The following is a 23,094-nucleotide window of genomic DNA, read 5'->3' as shown; positions in this document are numbered from 1 at the left end:
CCCTCACACTTCAGCTTTCCAGGCAGCTATTAATAAGACACACTGGTGGTTTGCATTACCTGCAGAAATTCTAACAAAATATAAAAGCCTATGAAGGTCAAGACTCCACAGTAGAGGCCACCTGCACTAATTTTATTTCAGCTCCTCCAAAAATGATCCAATTCTGAGAAGGGACTACATCTAAAATGCCTGATAGCCATCCCTGTAAATCGGGAACTGACAGCTGCTGCTGGTCACAGAAACTGTAGAAGTTGTTTTGGTTTGCTGCAAGGAGTGAAAGTGTAGCATTTTTTCTTTAAGTAAAGTCTGAAAATCGTTAGGGCAGCGATACGCTGACCGTGGGTGTACGGCCAAGCAAGGCACCATTGAGTCTGTTCTCTCTAGACTTGTGAAAAGAGATGTTCTTTCAGGTCACGCAAGCTAGCATAATTTGAAACATCCCATCACACTTTCACAAAGCATTAGCTAAACAAATTGGAAACTGCAAATGCCAACATACTGTGGCAACTATCAGAACAAAAACTTAAATACCTTGATCGTTTCCAAAAATCAAATTTTGGTTTTTGTTTATACATGTCACCATCTGCCTTTTCAACACCAGGCTCTCACTTCTTACCCCTTTTTACATCTCAGGGCTACCTAGCCACTCCAGACACATGGACTTCAAAGTACTTAACAAATGTGGGTATGAAGGGCCTAGCATACCTGGACAGTTTTTTCATTTCAAATAGTTTTACTAAAAGCTACACCTACGAATGCAATGCAATATTGTGTAGCATCACAAAGCTATATTTTAAAGCACAAAGCAACCCACCTCAACTTCCTCACAGCATTACCCCAATTTTACTCTGCTAAATTAATCCTACTCTTTGGTATAATTTGATTTCCATCCATGTTCCCTTACTGAGTAGCACTTTACAGAGGGACCCACTCATTTCCTTTATTAAAGACAAGCACCAAGGACTGGTTTGGTGGACTCTATTCTTGCAGTTGCCCGTGATACACTTCATTAAAATTAGATGCCAGGATTTTAAGCTTGCCTGTGTTGCTTAGCTCACAGAAAGCCCTCATCCATGCTAAGCAGGCACTTCTTTATCCTGGAGCGAGCTCCAAGTTGTTTGAACGCAATGAATGCCAAGCTTTCAAAGAAAGGAAAACACAACCACTTTGGCAAGCGTAAGGTGGCAAAAATTTTTTTAGTTGGATTGATGCATGCTTGCAGACACACATTGTGCCTTCCTTTGAAAATACGTTTCTAACAGTGCCTGCTCTGCATACTAAATGGCCTACATCTGCCTTTCTAGCACCATGCCCCATTTTCTGCCCTTTTTCACAGCTCAGGGGTACCTAACTGCTTCAAACACATGGCCTAAAATACACAACATACTTAGGTATAGAGGGCTTTAAAATACCGGGAGAATTTTTTCTTCGTTACATATTTGAAGTTAAAAAGCAAAGTATGGATTACTAACAAGAGTTAAATGGCACAAGCAAAGCAGCATTCAGCAGAATGTAGGACAGTAGCAGAGGGTTTACTGGGTGACTGTGAACTTGATGATGAGTTGGGCTATCACAAACTTGTAGCCTGCATCCCACTGCATCACTGCCTTGTTGCTAGCACTACTGTCAGCACTACTTTAGTCCACTGTCCTTAAAGGAATTGCTAAGGTCAGTTTTAAGATACCATTTAATCTGAACTTATCCACCAAGGTGCAGAACTAAAGCCACATGCATGCTAACGTGACGGTGATGATGCTCCTCAGCGAGGGACATAGCACAGAGCTCACAGCCAAGGCAATGGATGGCTCAGGTGACTTTATACCCTGTTGGTGCCCTGCTCCGTGCTGCATCCCCTAAAAAGCTGAAGATGATCCTAAATTATAGCTTCTCTGAAATTTTAGCAGTGAATGTTATGTCCTCACTGCACACATCACATCTCTTCTCCTGCTCTCCTTGCATCTCTCTCTCCTGCTTACTAGCTGTGACATCTCTTCTAGACAATTAACTACGCAAAAAGGCTTTTGAGTACCCACTGTGATGCCGTTTTTTAATGAGACAAATTGCGTAATTTTTTTTCCATACCAGTCCTGCCTCATTTAACCCATAGATTAAGTACATTATATAGCAAACAATTTGCTTTATTCTCTGCACTTTTATATAAATGAAGCTGATGCTTACACTATTACTGATTCATTCATCATCACTACCAATTATCTCCTAATATTTAGGAACTGTAGATGTGGACCAGGAAACTTTCTAAAAATCTAGACTGAAAAGACAACCCCTGTTCCCTCTAAGCTAATTCTAAGGCTAAAGCCAGTGAACAGATGGGTACAGAGGAGAAGAGAAACAGCGAAGAGAGCTTGTCTACACTGTAGATCAAAGGGGCAGTATGGAAAACTGAGGCAGGGCTTTGCTGAAAACAGTGGGACTCATAATGATGCATTTCTGTATCTCTCTGCACCTCTTGGCCAATTCTGCATAGCTTAATCCAGCCCTCTATCTCATTATAAACATCCGTCTGACTCTATAACAGCATGCTCTAAGAAAAACCTGTAAATTGGGGATTGGGAAAGGGAATCTGAATTCAGTGCAGGGTTTTACCTGATAAGAAGTAAGTATGGAAAACTGAGAAAAAAAAGCTCTTTTCTCCATGAACATCATCCTTCCCAACCAATAAAGGCTTCATCCCTCAAGGTGCAAAGTACCTGGGCTCTGCTCCATAGAATCATAGAATCATTTAGGTTGGAAAAGACCTTTAAGACCATCAAGTCCAACTGTAAACATAACACTGCCTAGTCCACCACTAAACCATGTCCCTAAGCACCACATCTACAAGTCTTTTAAATACGTCCAGGGATGGGGACTCCACCACCTCTCTGGGCAGCCTGTTCCAAGGCTTCATAATCCTTTTCGTGAAGAAATTTTTCCTAATATCCAATCTAAACGTCCCCTGGCGCAGCTTGAGCCCGTTTCCTCTTGTCCTATCGCTTGTTACTTGGGAAAAGAGACCAACACCCACCTCACTACAACCTCCTTCCAGGTAGTTGTAGAGAGCGATAAGGTCTCCCCTCAGCCTCCTCTTCTGCAGATTAAACAACCCCAGTTGCTTCAGATGCTCCTCATAAGGCCTGTGCTCCAGACCCTTCAACAGCTTGCCTGCCCTTCTTTGGACACGTTCCAGCACCGCAATGCCCTTCTTGTTTGTCTTGGTAATGTTAGGTTAATGGTTGGACTGCATGATCTTAAAGGTCTTTTCCAACCTAAACGATTCTATGATTATTCTATGATTCTTGTACTGAGGGGCCCAAAACTGGACACAGTATTCCAGGTGCGGCCTCACCAGCGCCAAGTACAGGGGGACAATCACCTCCCTGCTCCTGCTGGCCACACTATTCCTGATACAAGCCAGGATGCTGTTGGCCTTCTTGGCCACCCGGGCACACTGCCGGCTCGTATTCAGGTTATTCACTTTCTCTTGATTTTAAATATCTGAATAATCACATCCTTAAGCTTCAAGCTGTGGACACAGGACTCAGAAATCCCGTTTTCCTTAGCACTGGGCTAGTGTATCAACAGTGTATCATTTCCTGGTTTCTGAATTCTTCAACTTGAAAGCTACCTGCATATGTATTTTAAATGAAATTATGGTTGCTGACAGCTAATGGAAAGGCCACCTAAAGGAGGGTGTGGTGGTATAAGGCACTCACAACTGTGGACACCACAGGTGATTGGCAGATGGACAGCCCAGCTACAAATGTTGGCACTGGAAAGGGTGCGGTGTGCAGAGCAGCTGAACTTCTGTTAAGCATGCCAGAGAAGGACACAATTCAAAGGAGATGCTACATGGAAGATAAAGATGTGTCCTTCTTTTTCAGCCATTTTATATTGGACTTTGTATGGAAACACTGCCTAACAGCACTGAGATCTAACTGTCGGTCTGTGAGTTGGGCTTGGCTAGAGGGTTACTTCTCTCCAACACTTGAAAGCTTAGTACTGCAAACTGCAGTGGTGGGTACATGGGCTGGGTCATGAAAAATTACTTTTTTAGCCTGATTTGTCAAGTTCATAATATGAGTAAGGTATGTATATAGCAAATAAATAATATAGCTTTAGGAAGAAACTATATTCTAGTATGCATAAATCAGGCCTTGCCTTCTAGCTAGAACAATCTTTTGCCTTAAGTATTTCTTTAGCATGTAACTGTTGGCAACTCAATTTCCATTCCATCCAGCTTTTCTCATTTTCTTCTGTAGTCAGCACAGTGAAGGTGGAAAGGGGGAAATCATGAAACACAGTGCCAAACCACTGAAAGGTGACTGTGAATCAATACATGACCTCTGCAGCTCAGCCACTGTTTGAGATTTGTAGTTGTGCAGATTACACTTACTAGATGATATAGGCTTATTTAAAAAAAAAAAAAAAAAAAGATATTTGAAATGAATATAACCACAAGGAAAAAAACCAGGGGAATACAGGCTTTTTTTACACTTCAAAACGTTTTGATTAAAAAAATAATAAACAGAGCTCATCTTGGATCTCGGTAAGAATATCTGCAAAGTCGAACATGCAATGGTAAAAATTACATCATCTGTAATCTTTATACCAACTGCTTTTCTTCAAACAACAGTAACACAGAAATGCTATTTTGAGCAGAACTAGTCACTGTATTTGTTTTCCATTAGATATAAAATCTAGAATGACTCCAGCAGCTAGCTGGGCATGAACTTTATTAAACCCTGTACCAGTTGCATCAGCCCTAGTAACTTGCTGCCCATTCTTGCTGCTCACAGTGTTTCAGTCAAGGTCCAGAGGAACAGATAATACTCTGAAAATCTTGACAGGGATTAACACCAACGTTACTCAAACTTAGACACATACAAACCAGAGAAATCCATGTTTACTGAGCATGCCCAACCTCATGTCACTACTATGTGGTTCTGAGCACACTACATTGATTTGACGAGTGATAATATAATACATGCCCTTTTCCCTATTCCATGAAAAGTCTGGCCTGTATCATGTGCAACATCAAAAAAAAAGGAAAGACTGAAAATGTAGACTTGAAGACATTGACTACTCTTTCTTACCTCTATTCCTTCCTTGTTTAAGGCATATTCGTCAAAGTTCAAAATAGCAGTCTTGATAGTCCGGGGAGGGGGCAACACAGTCAAGCCAATATTAATAGTGTTGCTTCGTTTTGAGTCCAATACAATGATCTCCTGTCGCTTCCCATCTGCAGCAGTTTTCTTGGTAAAGAAGAGAACAAAAATATTATTCCTCCAGCCGGTTTTATAAAGAAAAAGTCACTCCTTTCACTAATTGCTTCCCCTACTCAAGGGTGCTGACACTGAATGTAAATCTAATGCATTTATAGTCATGGAAAAAAGCTGAATTCTTCTACTACATCCTTGCTGGTTATCAGCATGAGCTGCCAGGATTTAACCAGAGAGCTGAACGCAGTCTCAGATGCTGTCCTGAAGCTGTCTCTGCCGGGCAAGAGCTGTGCCATGCGGCAGGGCCAGCTGGCACAGGGCTGGTGGGGCAGCAGCTGGGCAGCCGATGGGGCTCCGGGGCTCAGTTCCCCCTTGGATGCGTCAACCCACAGTGGGCACCGACCCTTCCTCGCCTGCGTGGCTGGCTGGGAAACAGACAGGGTGGTTCCCACCTGCCTGCCAGCACTCTCCTGTGGTATAAATCTACCTTGGGCACTGGCAAAGGAGCTGTAGAGGCCTTTGTGGAGACACTGGCAGGGTTTTCTGACCTCTGGCTGTCAGACGAAGAGTGTTCTACCTTGCTGCTGCTGATACATCTGTCAAGCCCTTCACAGGTGCAGAACAACCTTTCTGCTTTTTTCAAACTTTTCGTTTGAGGCTAGACGTAATCTTTGGATCTCACCTCCAGTATAAACTACAGTATAAATAGTAATGAAAGCACAAAGAACTAACAACATATGCTTTAAATTCCACTCTAGAAAAAATGCAAGAAATTTCTTCCCCTCTCTCCCCATCCTCATAGTGGCAAAATGCGAACCAACTAGGCAAGGTGACTCACAAAGCATTTATATGGCATAATACAGTGTTGTACATGGTCTTTGCTTTTACACCCCATCATGCCTCTTGTTCTCTCGCTGTCCCGTGCTAGAAGGTGTCTCTTTGGCAACTACATATGTCATATACCAGGCAGCTGCAAGAGGTGAGGACTCTGCCCCTCATACACAGGGGATTTTTCCTCCCTCTTTATAGACATGAACTCTGGAAACACGTTTTCTCTGTTTCCCCTTCCTTTGCCCTGTCAGAGATGGGCTGAGGGATGCCGTCAAGCACAGGAGCGTACGGAGAAGACCAGCACACTGATGCAAGCAAGCACAGACATGCTTCGCTGCATATAAACCCATATTTCAGCATGGCACGGGCTGCAGAAACGTGACTGTGACCTCCCTGTAGAGCCTGTTACCTGGTCTGTGGTTAGTGGCTCTTGGCAGCAGCAGCCTTCGCGCAGATGCGCCCCAAAGGGGCAAAGAGAGAGACTAAGCAATCCCTCTTTCCAGGCTGCAACGCCACAGCCCATACAGCTGTTCAGAAGAGAGAATCATCCTTGTTGTCTACAGCAGTACTGCCTCTTGCATCTCTTGTGGATTTGGGGGAAGCCCAGGAGGAGGCTCTTAGTGCCCCAGTCTCGACCTGTGCTCAGGACTGCTTTTTAGACCACGAAGCTTTGTTCTCCACTTCCTTCGGGTCTGTACCACAGCCACCACTGAATCAAAAAATACCCTACTGCCAGGTCTACACACTGATTCTGCATTGGAAGAACTAAGTTAATAAATATGATTTTATCAAAGTACTGGCTGCAGGTCAGCCCATAACGGGAATGCAGTTACATCATTACAAAGATGCCTTTTTCTGGCATAGCTCAGCTCCTTGCCTGCATGGGAAGAGGTACGCTTACGGGTCCCAGCAGCCTGCCCAGCATGTGTGTGGCACCACAGCCCCTCCATCATACCAACATGATTAACGTGGTATTATGCAACTGTGAAAGTAATTGAGAGGGCTGGTTTTTTTAAAGCTTAAAAAGAAACAACATTTTTGCAGTAAACAGGGTAAATTTTAGGAGAGCAATGATAACACTTGTTTTCAATTTTTATACGTCTGTTCTGTCACAGCTGCTATCTTTTTAACACCTTAAAAGCACCCCTGAAGCCTTCTTCAACTTTCCCTTCTTTGAGTAAGAGCGTCCTCTTTTTGTTGGGGAGCTTGAAGGATTGGAGATGCAGCTTCTCCTTTAAAGCAGTCATTTCTACTTCCAGGGCCATTAATCACATTTTCAGGACCACAGTTCGTGGCCAAGACCACATAAAAACAAGCGGGGTTCACCAGAGACTGCTTCCTCTTGAGTCTGTACTGCACTAAGCCTTTTTTAAACCACCACTTTTTACCTTGTCCTTTGCACCACAGAATTACACAGCTCCGGAGAATTTATGCAGAAGGGAAAAGGCTAAGGGAAAAGAGTTAAATTTAGGCTTCCCACATGTGGTATGGGTAAGTAAGCCTCAGATCTGCAGCTCTGTTTTTAGGCTCCTAAGTTTGACAAGAGAGACGTATTCATTTGAGGGACATATGAGGCTAACCGCCGGGATGACTGTGATTGCAACAGTGCGCTCGCTCCTTAACAATGAGTTACGAAAGACAGATGAGCTGTATAGGAGATGTAAGCACATAGGTATTTTCCAGAGCTTACAACTGCATATGGGGTATAAAAATTTGGGGTAAGTAACTCTTTTCAAAAACAGGGGCAGACGATATTTTAAATCCATTCTGGGGATGACGGCTGAATTACAAAGAAATCCTTTCCAAATAAATGAAAGGATGAAGAAAAGAGAAGCATTTTACTACCCTGAACTTTATTACCCTACCGCTAGGAAAAGAATTCCTTTTTGTCTGCAATGAAATTGCACATGTGTAAGTGACTGACTGTTAAAATAAGCTACAACTATTAACTTCTATTACAATATTAGGTGACTTCAGACTCTGTTTTATAAGTTCATTAACAGAGAATGACTTCAAATGCTTGAGGGAACAGTGCACTAGTGCACTTGATTTTATATTTTAACATGCCAGTATGTAATGCAAGCCCTGAACTGCTGCACATAATATTGTTAAATGTAAATACAAAATTAATTATAAAATACAAATATATCAGGTGGTATAATTTGTGGGAAACAAACATTCCTGCAATGTATTAGCAGTTGCAGTGAATTTCGATCTTTACAAGGCCTAACTGACCAGATTCTGCTGCCTCTACTGAAGGCTGGATAGTCAAGATAGGTCAGTCAAAAACCGTTACCATCCCACAGAAGGTGGTCTGTAGTCTGATGAGCACGTAGTCTAAAATATGTCTCTTTGCTTTAATTCATACGGGAAGCAGAAAAATTTAAATCACTTTTCCAGTGGTCATATAAAGAAGTAATTATGTATGAGCATCAAGTCAGAAATATCTCCTGCATTTAAACTGCATCAGTCGTACAGAAAAAAATGGGCAATCCCTTAACAGCAAGATGGCAATTTTTTAATTTCTATCTCAATTAGCAAGGACTTAGCAGCGGGGATTTAAAATAGAATCACTCAGCTGCCACTGGCTTTTTCCGGGATACATATAGATAACCTTTTTCAGAAATTCTGGTCCACATTTATGATGTGCCTTGGCACTTATTCAAATGTTTTCAAAAGGAATATGTGTCTAGGCATGTATATACACGTGTACATGAAAACACGTTCCTTAATTTTTCACTGCTACTAGTTTTTATATCTGTGGGCACATGATGGATCACTATGTCCCACAGGGCATAGATGAATCAGCAAAATAAGACTTCCAAATGACATGCAGAACCAACTGGATGGCAGAAGGGCTGAACAACACTGTTTGATTCAGTAGTATCTGCATGTTTTCATTTCTCTTCACAGAAGAATAAACACTTTGAAGTACTTTGCCAAAATACCTGCTTTGTTTGGCAGACTGAGAAGGAAAGAAATTCTAGACTGGCTTGGAGGGGATACCTGATCACTGTCTTTCTATTCACAAACAGAATGTCGTGGTCATCTATTCCAGAAAATAAACACTCTGCAACTAACGGTGCTCCATTAACTATAATCAATGTGTAAGTTGTCCAGCGTGGTATAAGGTTTCCTAAAATCAAGAATTTCCCCTCCCAGCCTCCCCCCCCCAACTCCTATATTATATCCTACAATTTAAAATCCACTTTATTTTATTGCAGTCTATTGTGTTTAATGAAAAACTTCTCATGAGCCAGGAAGTAGCTGTTTATAGCTGTGTGTTGTGGAAATCACAGTGAAGGATTAGAAACTCAGTAAAATTGGTTACAGCTGTATGAAAGAGCATATGCACAAGATAGAGCCAAGCCCCCCCTACACACCCTGACTTCACTTTTCCTCTCATCCTTCTGTACTGTTCCTTTTCCATGCACCTGCTTCCATCTATTGCTATGAAATGTGGAGATTTGACTTTTGATTTGTTGCTCTGCACTCTTTTTTTCAGCTGAACCAACTGAGCTGTGAGTCAGACTTTACGATATTATAGAATAAACCTGTTTTGGATTGCAGCCATTGGACACGAGAAACTAGACACAACGGGGAATGTACTCCCTGGAAATAAACCAAGCAGTCTGGAAAAAGCGAGAGCTATCCTAATTTGAGTGCAATCTTCATACCAAACCTCAAGTCTTTTACAGATTCAGTGGTCTGCTTAATTAGTCCCACTCTCACTTGATCTAAGGACCATCTCCTACCCTGGAAGATTTGCTGGTATTCACCAAAACCACTCAAGAGTCTCAGAAGTCTGAGCAGACCTCCACTATGGCAATCCTTGGTCACCATTGTCTTCTCTACAGAGACAATGAGACTTCTATGTCTGTGTTATGGGATGGGGTGGAAAGAGAGCCAAAAGTATAACGTCTCATGCAGAGAGCAGTTATTAGTCTCCAAGAGGAAAGCAGTCACCTAAATCATTCCTCAGACTTGCACTAATTTCAAAGAAACCTGCTCACTCATCTTCCAGCCAGAAGCCAAACGCTGTGCCAAAGCATCAAGCAGCCCAGGCAGGTTTGGGAAGCAAGCGTGAGGGGAGTAGGGGGGAAAATGGCCCAAGGTAGCTTGGGAATGTGCACGGTAAATCACTGGAAAAGTAAACAAGTCAAAATTCCAATAATTTAACATTTTATCAAAAATTTTGGGTGAGAATAAAAGACTAAGAATCAGCCAGACGGATCCATTACAATACTGGCATTTAGCACAGAGCTAAAGTTTGGAAATGGCAAATATGTCATAATTCCACATTCAATTCAAGGAATTAAATGTTTTATGGATCTAAGAAAACGCTCTCATTCCTTCCATCTAGGAACCATCTGTGGCAGATTTGTATTTACAGGGAGAGAGATGAGGAGTAACACGCTACAACGTCACCAGCATTCCTTTCTCAGCAGAAAGGGAATTAGAGAGAGAAATTAATCTCAGCATCAGTCAAACGAACGATCAGCTGAATGTGTTTTTAGAGCTGCTATGCCATACGTTTCAGATCTACATGCATCTGTGTCACAGAAAATTCACCTAAGAACAGAGATGGAGGAATCTACGTGAGCCATATCTTTATGTACCTGTTGTTTGTTAGGTACTTAATGAGGGGCTTGATTGTTCAAATTGCAATGTTTCGACTCAGCCAAGAAGATCAAGAATGAGTATTAGAAAATTTTGAGTTAGTAACCCAGACAAGGGACACGGAGAACTTTTACCGTGAGACATCCAGTCTCCCCAGATTAAGAGCAAACAATAATATATATGATACACAATACACATAACAAATTTTGCCAGCCAAGCAGAAGTAAAATATTCAAGGTACTGACTGTTTTTTATGTCACTATAAAACATATAGGCATACATAGAAAACATACAAGTGATTTACTTATTTTAAGTAAGAGAGATGGACATCTTTTACTAGCATTTTAACTGGAAAAAAACATTGTTTCCCTGCTACCGATTATTCTGCTTACAAGAAAAAGAGTTTATGTAGCCATGAAAAACAAATGTTCATGCTAGTAACTTTTTTAATGCTACTTCAAATTCCTACTAAATTTAACTATAAAAGACTTCCCTTTGTTGTTGAGTCTAATGTTAAACAGCCATGTCACCAGCCCTTTATTTTATTTATTTTATAACAATGCTCCTAAGGAAGAGGGAATCCTAGCTACAGAGGTATTTCCTGTGCCAGCTTCTATCCTAAAATTTGGATAGCCACACTGTACAAATTAAGGATTTGAAATAGGCCTGTTCACCAGTATAAAACAAAACCCTAACACCCCTGCAGAGTTCAGCTGTCAACTTGGTCCAACTGATAAATTGATCCTTCAGAACAAAGCACACATGTAGGCTTTTTGCAGCAGATCCAGTTTGATATTCTAACCTTTCTACATAACGATTAGGAAGATATTACCAAGTGAAGAACTGTCAAATACACAGATATGAATCATCATGCTGTGACCTTTATATGAACGTAACAGAAGATATTTCAGATTTCAATACCTAGTTTGGCACTCAGCTACAAACAACCTAATGTAAAATTTGTTGATATTCCCCACCTGAGGTGATACCCCAAAAGCGGTAGACCTGAGATAAGAGGGCAGCTTGGCACATATACCACCCTAGCTTCATCTCCTTGTTTCAGGCCATGGAATACCTTCCGTCACAGGCCAAGCTAGAAACACATCCAGTAATTTCCACTGTTTTCATATAAACAACATAAATCACCTAGATCTACGTCAGAATGAATACCAATACAATAGGAAAATCATAGCAAGCTGAATATGAGTTGTACCTTTGTGACAGGCAGTTCCTTGGATTTAGACTCAAAGAGATGCTCCAGTTTGGAAGTGTCCACCTTAATGGGTTCCAGTTTCGACCACAGGAATTCTCTGCAGCGTTTGTTGTTTTTACACTGCCACTCAAATGGCCGTACCTCGTTCCAAAACAGACGGATGGTTTTCTTCTTCTTTATAAATGCTGGCTGACCCCTGGAAACCTGGGGTGACCCTAAACCCTGAGGAGTGCTGAACAGCGGAGGAGGAGCCAATAAATTAGCAGAGGGTGGAGGTGGAGGTGGACATCCAAACAGCGGGGGAGGTGGTGGAGGAGGCAAACCCAGAAAAGAAGGTGGAGGTGGAGGAGGGGGAACAAGGGAGTCCCCAGGACCCATATCCATGTCCAACACATCTACATCATCCTCCTCCCCCAAGTCTGTAAAATCCATGTCTTTGATTTTAAGTTCTCTAGGATTAGCCATGAGCTGATCCCAGATGTAGTCAGATTCCTTCTTTGGCTGCGCTGGTGTTTTCTCGGGGACCTGTTCACTGATTTCATCTTCAGGCACGGCTGTCCCCTTGGCCAGCTCACCACTGTTGAATTTTTCCGCAAAGGCTTTCACGCTGCCTTGGTTGTCCAGATTTCCGATCTCCATCTTTTTGACACTTTCATCTTTGGCCTGCTTCGTGGCCTGAAGGATAGAGATCCTACTGGCTAGGCTAGTGAGTGACTCCTCACTTTCCTCCGTCTCCTTCTTTTCCTCCTTCGCCTCCAGCTCCTTCTCCTCTTCATCCTTGGGCTTTTTGTTATGCGCATACAACATGTCCAGCATAAACCGCTTGTTGTTGAGGATGTTGCTGCACTGCTCATTCACACCAGCATCCTGAATGGTCTGCGACCATGGACCTGCAATCACACACACACAGATGGGACGAGTCAAGGGGAGGGAACACTCTTCAGCCCACCAGAAAAAAAATTGGGGGACACATGCACAATTAGTTTGAAACTGGGCAAGCAGTAGCTTTGAAAATTTTGAAGTAAGTGACAGTGCTGATATATGGCCCAATCTTGATGGGTTGGGGTAATTCTCAAAAAAGGAATGGAAGCAGAAAATAATCAGTGTAGCTTGGGAGGGACCACATAACTGTCAGGATTTCAAGGTTCAGGTTTCTCCTGAAATCTGTCAGATTTCACTTTGTACTTACTACCCCAGCTCATATTATACAGTGCATAAATGCTCAGAATCTTTAGTAATCTGGAATGGGGCTTAAATATCATTACAATGGCACAAAATAGGTTATCATCGTACTTTTCACCTGGCCATAAACTGGAACCACCCCAGGAAAACTTCCTTATAAAAAAGATCTTCCTCGCCTGATGTCAAGGTTAACATGTAACTGCTTACTCCTCCTCCTCCTCCTCCCTCCCTGCTGGCTAGGGGAGGACAGCTTTCACATTTGGCTTTTCCTCAGACCTCCCGGCTGGGTGCCTGGGCCATCTTCACAACAGGACTATTTGAATCCCAGAGCAGGCTGCATATCCAGGGTACAGCTCTCAGGGCAAATCAGTGAGTATAAGCATAAGCAAGGTTTTTAAAGTTATTTCTAGGAATATGAGCACCTTCATAAAAGAGTTTTGAAAATGCTGCTCATCAACCACTGTTACCCTCCCTGTAATATATGATGGCATTGAAAGCCTAATGGCCGCCTTCTCACATCACAATCATTTAACATGTCACTGTAATGAAGCTTCATCTTTCTGACTACTGCTTTTCTCAACAATAATCTGCAAAATACCATGTTTGAGACAGCACCATCAATAAAAAACTATAGCAGTTAAATTGTAAAAATAAATTATGTAAGCATCTCTTCGGCTACATTTCCCTGAATATAATACTGCTAACCAATGTGGATAACGTGTCTGCAAATTATGGTGCTTCATTTTCCAGTGGGCATCAGATGAAGTGATTAAACATGGACAAAGATAATTCTTCACACTTACTGTATTTCCTGTAAGGGATTCCTTCTGTTCCCCATAGTCTTTACACATTTTATTAGTAAGTTTTTTGTAAACTTTATTTCTTAAAAACATTTTATTTTGATTGCTAGCCTGCCTTCCTTTTGGCCCCTGGTGGTTAAAGATTTTCTTTTATACCTGTCAGTTGCCCTTTCTCTTAAACTTCCATTTTATATTTGTTTCTTCCCTTATGCTTCCACCTTTTTCAATACTTTACAGTTTTAAACATCTTCTACGGTTTCCTTCATCAACGGGAGTTGCTTTCTTACCAAAACTTCTAGCCCTGTGCTCTGAGAAGGTGTCCCCTCGGTAAGATCCACATCCAGGGCCGCACAACTCCCCCCCTACCCCTTTAAAATAACACTATGTTGAGATGTAGGATGGGTCTCACAGCACAAAGCGTATGGACAGAAAGGGTTCCCAGCTCTATTCAGATCAACCTCTAAACCACATTTTAAAATGAGTCCTGAGGTTTAAGCCCAGACAAAAGAGACTGTTTTTCGGCAATGGATACAACCTCCAAAATTATTTCCTTCTACTTTCCTGCAGGAAACTTGAGTGCTTCCATTATCTGTTTATTTTTCCTCAGACTTTATCCCTGGGATTGCTTTCTCACCAAGATTTGTCACCTGAGGTAGTCTCTCAGATTTGTCTCTGAGGCAGTTTCACTAGACAACGCAACTAGGCACCTCCTTCCCCACACCATAGATTTCACCCAGCTGAGCTCTCCCAGAGGATTTCCCCCTACTCCCAGCCTTTCCTTCAAAGATGTTCAAGATTGCTCCCAGGATCCTTTCAACAAATCCCACATGACCTACGCGCTCTCAGTTTCACCAGCTGGGATCCTCCAGGATTCAATCCCTTTGCAAAACCACTCATCAAAGTTTGCTTTCCAAATCTCATCACCTACTAGAAAGCAAACAACTCACTACATGACACCTCCTACATAGCACAACCTGACAAATTTTTCATCTACTGGTAATGTAGGTAAATTTTAAGATGTTGATTTTTCGATAACAGGGTACATTTCTTAGCTTTTAACAAAAAGTACATAAGCACTTCAATTAGAGCGGTAACAGACAAGAAGAGGGGAAAAAACCTGTAACCTGTTCTCCCTTACTTGCACTTGGACTATCTTGGACTACGCCACAGTGTAATGACATCCTTCATCTGTCATACCCCCCCTCCCTTTCCTACATATATATCCATCTACATTCTTTAAGAGTACAATACCATTCTAAGGAACTCAATCTTGGTGTTGGGTGAAAAGCAGATAGCTCATAAATTTAGAACAAAATTAACTTAATGCTTCCCAGAAAAAAAAAAAAGTGATAGGGTTTAAACATGAACAGTACAATCTGACAGTTCATCTCTGTGAGGTAATCCTTGTGATTCAGTGTCATCCCTCTTTCAGAAAAGAGCAAGACTATTTCGGACTGTGAAGCAATTTTTGTTTTCTTATGTAGAATTTAAAAAACTCAGGACAATGCACTCGCCTGTTCAGCCCTAAGAAGACTCAGAAACCAAATGCCCTAATTACATCACATTCTTTTACCTCTATAAAAAGCTAGAAAAGAGTAATCAATCAGTGAAGGTCAAAATCTGCCTTTTATTCCCTACCTGGGCTGAGTGTCAAGCTCTGGTTGTCATTATCTCTCCAGACACAAAACTAGTTCTTAAGGTGTTTTCCAGGCTGGGCTACCCTTTACAGGTGCCTGGTGGCATATCTGACCAGAACCACTGGTCACTACAGACCTGGTCTTTTCCAGACAAGGTCTGTTTCATGTGCCTCCTCCACACGAGCTCAGGATGGCCACAGCCCAGACCTATCTTCAGCAGTTCCCATGTATCTCTCTCTGCTTTCTGAAGTCTAACCAAGATGGGAAACAAAGGAAGGAATAAACATCCCAGTCCTCATTGCTCTTCCCCTTCCACTAACAGGTAATAGCATGAGAAAAGGTATCTGGAATCTCATGACAAATCATGTCAACAGGGCTCCTCCTCTCACTGTTTTATGTGTAGAAAACCCCCAAAAATTCTCGGGAGCTAGAGATGCAAGTTGCTGCAACACGATGATTCAACAGTTAACACATTAGTCTTAGGAGAAGCAAATCGTCTCGAGTCAAAGGAAACCTCATTTTATCAAGGCCTTACTGTCCCTCAAAGACAGAAAACCCATCAGTCTGTGGATTTCCAAGCAGAGAATGGAAACGGATTTGGCAAGGGTGATGGAAGTCTTAGGCACAAAGGGTTTGTTAGCTAATTAACACAACAACAGAGCTGCTAATTTAACCTTTTTTTTTTTTTTTCACCAGAAACCCTTCATTATTGAAAAAGCTTCACTTTACCAGTTTCATTGTCACTGGTTAACTTGTCCTCTCTCTCTTCCCTCTCTAAAGTGCTGCTTGCTGAGGATATGCTGGATGCAGAGCAGTTGTCTTTTTCATTCACTTCCTCATTCTGCCTCTCTTTTTCACTGAGTATTGCACTTTCTTCTGGCTCTCTCTCTGGTCCTTGCTCCACCTCACTCTCTGGTCCCACCTCTGTAGCCTCTATTTCCTTGGGTGTCTCCGTTCCCTGCTCGGCCTCAGCCTCAGCCTCCTGCTCTGGGTCTGGTTCTGTCTCTGTCTCTGGTTCGGGTTCACTGGCACTCACTGGCGGAGAGAACAACGGGAGAAAGAGATTCACTTAACGACGGAGTCATCTCAGGCTCACCCCTCTAAACGAGAGCGACGTGAAAGTTGTACAAGTGCCTTATGGAAAGAAAATAAAAAGCAAGTCCACAGCATGCTGAACATTAGGAGCAACAGACTGATGAATGTTGTGCGACGACAGCATTGCATGTGAGACTAGTGGCCTGGCAAACCCCCTTGCTTGCTGTCTGGAGCCAGCCCACTGTTTTTATACATACTTCCACAGCTGGAGTGTTGGACTCACATAAGGATTTGAACGAATCCGCAGAAAATGGACATCCCACCTGAGCGTGACATTGACAACCCAGTGCCTAGACAGGGCCAGGAAGGAAGAGATCTTTTAAAAAACAAAAAGGAGGGAGATTTTGGCTTTTGGTTGCATTTTCTTTGGGTTCTGGAAGAATTCTTTTTTCATCTGATGAGGAACACTTCAACAAAAAAATACAAATATTAGTTTTATTAACACAGTTGAATGGCACAGTCTGGAAATGGCACTGTCACACACTTGGCTGACAAAAACCGTATGTTTTTTTATGCACATTTGCTTCAGAATAGCCACATCAAAACTGAACAAAGTTCCCAACTGCTTGACATATGGCACAAATTTATTTTCCAATCGGTTGGCATATGGCATATGATGAGCTTTTTTATCATTTGGCACACAGCAAACACTGTTGATAGTATACTTGGTTTCTTCTTCCCTGCTTTATCTCTGACAGTGAAATTCATTCATTCACCTTTATGGTTTTTAGCTAAACCAGCAGATTTTCACATGCAAATATTCTTTGCATGCTGCAAAGAAACTGAAGAGCATCCACACATATTCACATCAAGCAGCTCACAATTTTCTGAAAACTGAAATGGCCATGCAAGAGTGATGAAAATGGGCATGCATGTTAGCTCTGCATACTCCCCAAATTCCCTCTGTGCTAAATCTTGTGTTGGGTGGCTGAACTACAATGACCAAGTCATACTTGTTTTTTCCCTCTGCTAACTCCTTTTCATTACAATAATGCAAAAGAGCCTTCTGGACTTGTCATGGTCTTTGGATTGCATGATATACGATGAGACTTTCTTCAAGAACTACATGAATCTTTGGAAAAAAAAGTATCACTGGAATGCAATCCAAACATTTCAGCCCTCTAGGGAGCAGGTAAATAGATTTATCCTGAGAAAGCATAAGCCAAAATAACAAAGGTCACAATGTTTTCCTAAGACTGTTTCATGTTGCATGTCTATCCTATTTTCTGAGACACCCACACAAAGAATGATGATTTCTAACAATGCTTTTTGCCTATCTTTACAATAATACGTTTTAAAACTAGCTTTCAGTAATGCATCTTCAGTGCCACACCATTCCACTTCATTTCATGAAATTTTAGTGTACAAAAATGCAAATTTTTTTTTTGCCACTGATTTCACTGAAGCTAAGCTTCTACACTTTCACAATTGATTTTAAATGTGAAGTTAAATAACCAGACATGCACATAGAATACATTTATATAAAAGAAATGTACACATAGTATGTTTAATATATAGCCCACGCTCACTCAAATCCGTCTAAGATGTTTTAAAATATTCCCAGTTAGAAGCTTACCTTTCTCCCTCTTCTACATAGACAGCATCTAAAAGTCTAATATTAAATATATGAGCAGCTCTGCACATGCCTTGTCTCTCTAAATGTACCTTGCCTATGACTGTACCCTGGACCTTGCCTACGAGAGAATCAAAATTACAGAGAGCTGGCAAGAAGTTGGCAGACAGTCTGAATCCCGGTGGTGTGTTTCTGACTACAGCTGTCAGTGTGTATTTTAAAAGAGCATTTTAAAGTCAAGCCAAGATTTTAATATAACGGAGATGCCAGCTTAGGAATCCTTCAGGAGTTCCTAGAACAAACGTGGTACTGTAGCATGAAAGACTGAGCTTGCCATGCTGCAATGCTCCATATATACAAGTGTCATCAATTCATCACAGTTTCGTATGAATTTTACATGTTTCCCTCTAAAACAAAAGCTGTCATGCAATAACCAAAAGGTCAACTCCAACAGCTCAGGTGGAGAAAAAAGCTGACTAAAACATGGCCAGGACTGCTAATGTTTATGGCACCTTTGTCATCGTGAAACTGCACTGAAAATTCAGTAGGACAAAGTCAGGGGAGACTCTTCAAACAAGAAATGTTCCACACATACAAAAAAAATGCAGTATCTTAGCAGAATCAAATATATAACAAAGAGTAAAGAGCAATATACTGACACAGCATGCTCTTTTGAGTTCAAGGAGCATCAAAATCTAAGCACTTCTAGAACAAAACAGGGATACGTTGACACTCATTTTGACAGTCTCTCTCTCTTCAGGGACACTATCAAACAATCCAATGATAACCCAAATAACTTAAGAATAGTGAGATAAGTCCCGTAGCGGTTCCCTTAAAAAGCAGTTAAAAAATCAAATCCGTCAAGCAAGCACTAGCCAGAGGATAAAGCCAGCAAGCTAGACATGTGTCCATCCCTTGCAGTTCCATCGTGTAATCCATTGGGCTGATATTGGTGAGAATTCTAAAGATGTTAAAAAATACAATTCTTGGTGAATGTTTGGTGGTGGCCTATTTGAAATGAGCTGGAACTTTCAGTCCTGTATATACTGGATCAATTTTCACACCAGACAAGACACTACTCTAAGTGGCAACCTTGCAGGTGGCAACAGAGTTAAAAAACAGACCAGGCTCTGTTTCCTGTCTTCAGGCTTCTGCTGGTGGAGAGTGTAAAGACTCAGGGAAGCAAGCATGGTCATATCGAAAAGCATCAACAGCAAAGAAGGCATTCCTGAGACATTAAGAAGTGTGATGTCATTACAAGCAACATATTTTATTTTTTTTAAAAAAAACCCCAATCCTTACACATATACAGTTCTTAAAACCTAAACTGGCATTGCGAGATTCAGTAGTAGAAGTAATCTCTTTTCACTTGCATATGCTATTTTTCACACTTTTCTCAAGTCTTAGCTTCCCTAGCCTCTCCTCCCCATTAAAACAAATGAGGGCATTGCAGTCTTTAAATGAGCAGAAGTTTTATTTGCAATTGGATTAATCATGAGGAGGAAAACTGAATGTGGCTTTAAGGACTAATTTTTGAGTCAGATGCCCACTTCTTCTTCTGACAGAACCTAATCTCTAAAAATGTATTATTGGAAAAAAATGCAAAGACTTCTTGATAGAATGAAACCTCCCAAAGAAGCTGTGTAACCTCATCACTAAAAGAGACAGTAGCAGGGTCCCTCAGTGAATGTGTAAAGATTTTGTCGTTTTGAGAGATGGTGTAATCTGCATCTTCAGACATTTTCAAGACTTGGCCACGTAAAGCCCTAGCAACCCGATCTGATCCCTAGCATCTGTTCGGAAGTTGGCGATAGCCCTCTTTTGGGTGAGAGGTTAGAGAGGACAGCAAGCTGCTGCCCTCTGAAAAAGATGGCTACAAACTTGTAATGCTATACAGGGACACGGAGGGAAGCAACTTTTCCTTCAATACTCAACTATAAAGGAACTCTGAAGCAGACACAAGATGTTGTATCCTTAGTGCCTGATGATAGACCTCAAACCCCCCATCCTATAAGCCCTCAGAGAGAACGAATGTCCCTCCAGGCCCATACCTAATCCCCTACCAGGGTAATAGATTAGGCAACCGCAACTTCATCTATTTTCTCTGCTCTCTACTTGGAGCTGGGAGATACTTATGCGAAGTGTCTCTTGCGGATGTGTACAGTAAATCTGAAGACAGCTACACCTACCCAAGCCCTCTCGGTTTAATTGTTCAGGCATTGCTTAAAGTCTTGGTTGTTATCGCCCTTCAGTTCCTCCAGCACGGGATTCCTCTTGCTGTGAATTCAGGAGGAACTCTCTCTCTTTCTTCACCCCCAACCGAATCTTTTAGTCTCATTCCCTGTGACAGTAAAAACTAGCACAGAGTGATCACCAGTAGGGAACTTGCTCTTTCTTCATCAAGTCAAAAATGATCTTTCTTTGTCCCCCACCCCAGTTCCTCCTCTGACTTTCTGTATCACGGTTCCTTTGGCTCTACAACTGGGGCTGCCATGGCCTCACTGCCTCACACTCCGGCGCTTCTCCATCTGCTGAGATGCTTTCACCAGTCATACTTGAGGCAGTATTTGAACCTTGTTCAGCTACTAATACGTTCAGAAGGTTTCCTGTTGTCCACAATGTTTAGTTGCGTTGGCCTGCTTACTTCCTCAAGTGCTAAAAAGTTGCTCCTCTCAGAGAAGGGCTCATCTCCAATTCCTTTGTGGATTGAATTCAGAGATGTCTTGGTTATTGTTGCTCTCCTTTACTGCACATGTGCACTTCATAAAATATTCTCCAATGAAATTACAAAAGAGGAAGTAGCTGCTCTGAAAAAAAATATTAAGTTCCATTTTGCTGTTATGGGACTGCCTTCATTTCCTCTGAATGCCATACCCCAAGTTTTACAAGAGTAAGTCTTACAAGACTTGATTACTTTAGTGGAACCAATTGTTTTATATGAGAAAACACTTGAGCTCAGTAAGTCTAGATTTTTATATTGGGTAAAGATGCTGTGACGCTTCACAGCGTGGGACAAAGTTCCATGTTCCACAGACAAAATCCATTTCCTTCTTAAGCTCAGTAGATACTGGATGGCCAAAAGATAATTCAGCGCAAATGGCATAAAATAAATCTGACTCTGAAAATCACTTATTGTTTTGCTAGTAGAGGAGCAAACTTCCTGTTTGACTTCAGGTTCTGAATTCTGCAGATGAGTATCACACATCCATTAACACTGTTCTTGCAGAGTCTTTGGAAGGTCCTATGCACAGAATGAAGGAAGTGCTTTCCTTCTCCAGTTTTATCCTTGCTTCAGAAGACGGTGAGCCCCATGTTCAAAGCAACTGCTTGGGGTGCAAGTCATCTGGGTTCTGTCCATGGCTCTATTTCAGCTTTCCTACAACTGGCTTAAGCAAGTTAATGCCTCAGTTTCTCTGTCTATAATGTGGGATTCATAACATTTCCTAAGGACAGTAAAAGTTGAGATTTTAACTCATTATGGAGCATAAGGAACTCAAGATAATATTCTAGAGGCCATGGCACAAAATCAATAAATAAGCCTGCCAGCTGTTGGCTGATATCCAATAATCTGGCCACTTCCAGACGACAGAGCCTGCCCTGCCCATATGCTCATTACTTCATATGACCTTTCCAATGCTTTTGGTAGGCCTGAAACAGCAGTCCTTCCTCATGCACAGCTCCCACTGAAGTATGCAGATTTCAGCAGATTTCAGAACAGGGGTTCTGGTGCTGTTCTGGCCATCTGCCTGCAGCTGCCCTTGGCTGGAGGCTTACCCTGCCCCATCCACATGTTCTCTCCTTGCAGCCCATTTGCCAGGCTTCCAGGTGTGTCCTCTGATGCCTACTGATATTGCCAGGAGTTTTAGTAGAGAAGTCCTGCCTACCCATGTGTTGATAGCTTTGCCATATTCTGGCTGCCTGAAGTTGCCCTGTACACCTGCTCTAAATGTATTCTCCAAATGGATTGTGCTGCTCCATTTCATGCCGCAATTTTTTTTGAATGCTTCCAGGAGAAATATGTTAAAATCATCATAAAAGAGATACTTGCTCCCTACCCAGCTCTGAAATCTTAATGGTGGAAAAATCCGGCTTATTTGCTCTAAAAGCAATATTGCACTCAAAAAAATGGGCATCTGGATGTTTCTGAATATCAAGTGTTACAGGAAAATATCCATGTTTTTTAAGTTCAAATGATTCCACTGAGACTTTTAAGGTGCCAGACAAGAAAACTGGGAATATAATTGGGAAAATACATAAACCTAAATTAAATAAACTTCACCTACTTAGTACAGCGAGGATAAACATATGCAACATTCAGTATTTGTAACTTTTTTCTTAAATTGCCTTGCTTTATAGCATGCTACCAGCCATAACACTCAATAAAACCAAGCAGTGCAAGTTACAAATGCATTAATCACCAATAGCACATAGCAGGAAATCAAATAAAATGAAAATGAATGATGGCGATAATTCACCCTCAACATGCATTCTAGCTCCCAATGTTAATGCAACATCATGTGGTGCAAATATAAATCTGTATGGTGGGTGTTTTTTTGAGGACTGAAGGAGGGGTACATGATGCAAGTGGTAGAATGACGTGCACACACAAAAAATAATGCTCTGTACACCAATAAATTACATGACAGCAAACCAACTGTGCAAACACTAATTATACTTTCCTTTTTACTAATTGTCTGTGGTCTCTTTTAAGTCCTTTACTACTTGTGCTACAATTTTAAGAGTTTTTGTTGGTGTTAAAAATAACCAACACACCCTCCCTGCCTTCAATTCAAGACCTTTTCTGTTTGTCCCATTCAGCCTGTGCTCTGCTGGAAGGTTATTATAATCTTGGCATTCATCTGTTGCATTTCTTTCAGAAAAACCACATAAGCAAAATCTGTTGGCAGGAATATTGTTGGTTTAGTAT

General features: G+C 41.6%; 1 protein-coding gene across 2 annotated transcripts in view; it reads right to left on the bottom strand.

The window, feature by feature from the left end:
- FHOD3 (formin homology 2 domain containing 3) overlaps positions 1–23,094 on the bottom strand; it is a 406,597-nt gene that overhangs the window by 49,878 nt on the left and 333,625 nt on the right. For both annotated transcript variants that reach the window (XM_075704917.1, XM_075704918.1), the window contains 3 exons: positions 16,229–16,534; positions 11,881–12,770; positions 5,091–5,249 (listed from right to left, as the gene is read on the bottom strand). In XM_075704917.1, coding sequence (XP_075561032.1) covers positions 5,091–5,249; positions 11,881–12,770; positions 16,229–16,534 — 1,355 coding nt within the window. The remainder of the gene's footprint in view (positions 1–5,090; positions 5,250–11,880; positions 12,771–16,228; positions 16,535–23,094) is intronic.

The sequence above is a fragment of the Pelecanus crispus genome, chromosome 2 (assembly GCF_030463565.1).
Source record: "Pelecanus crispus isolate bPelCri1 chromosome 2, bPelCri1.pri, whole genome shotgun sequence".
Classification (NCBI taxonomy): Eukaryota; Metazoa; Chordata; class Aves; order Pelecaniformes; family Pelecanidae; genus Pelecanus; species Pelecanus crispus.
Note: the sequence above shows the minus strand (reverse complement) of the source record. Positions and strands in the feature narration are given on the sequence as shown.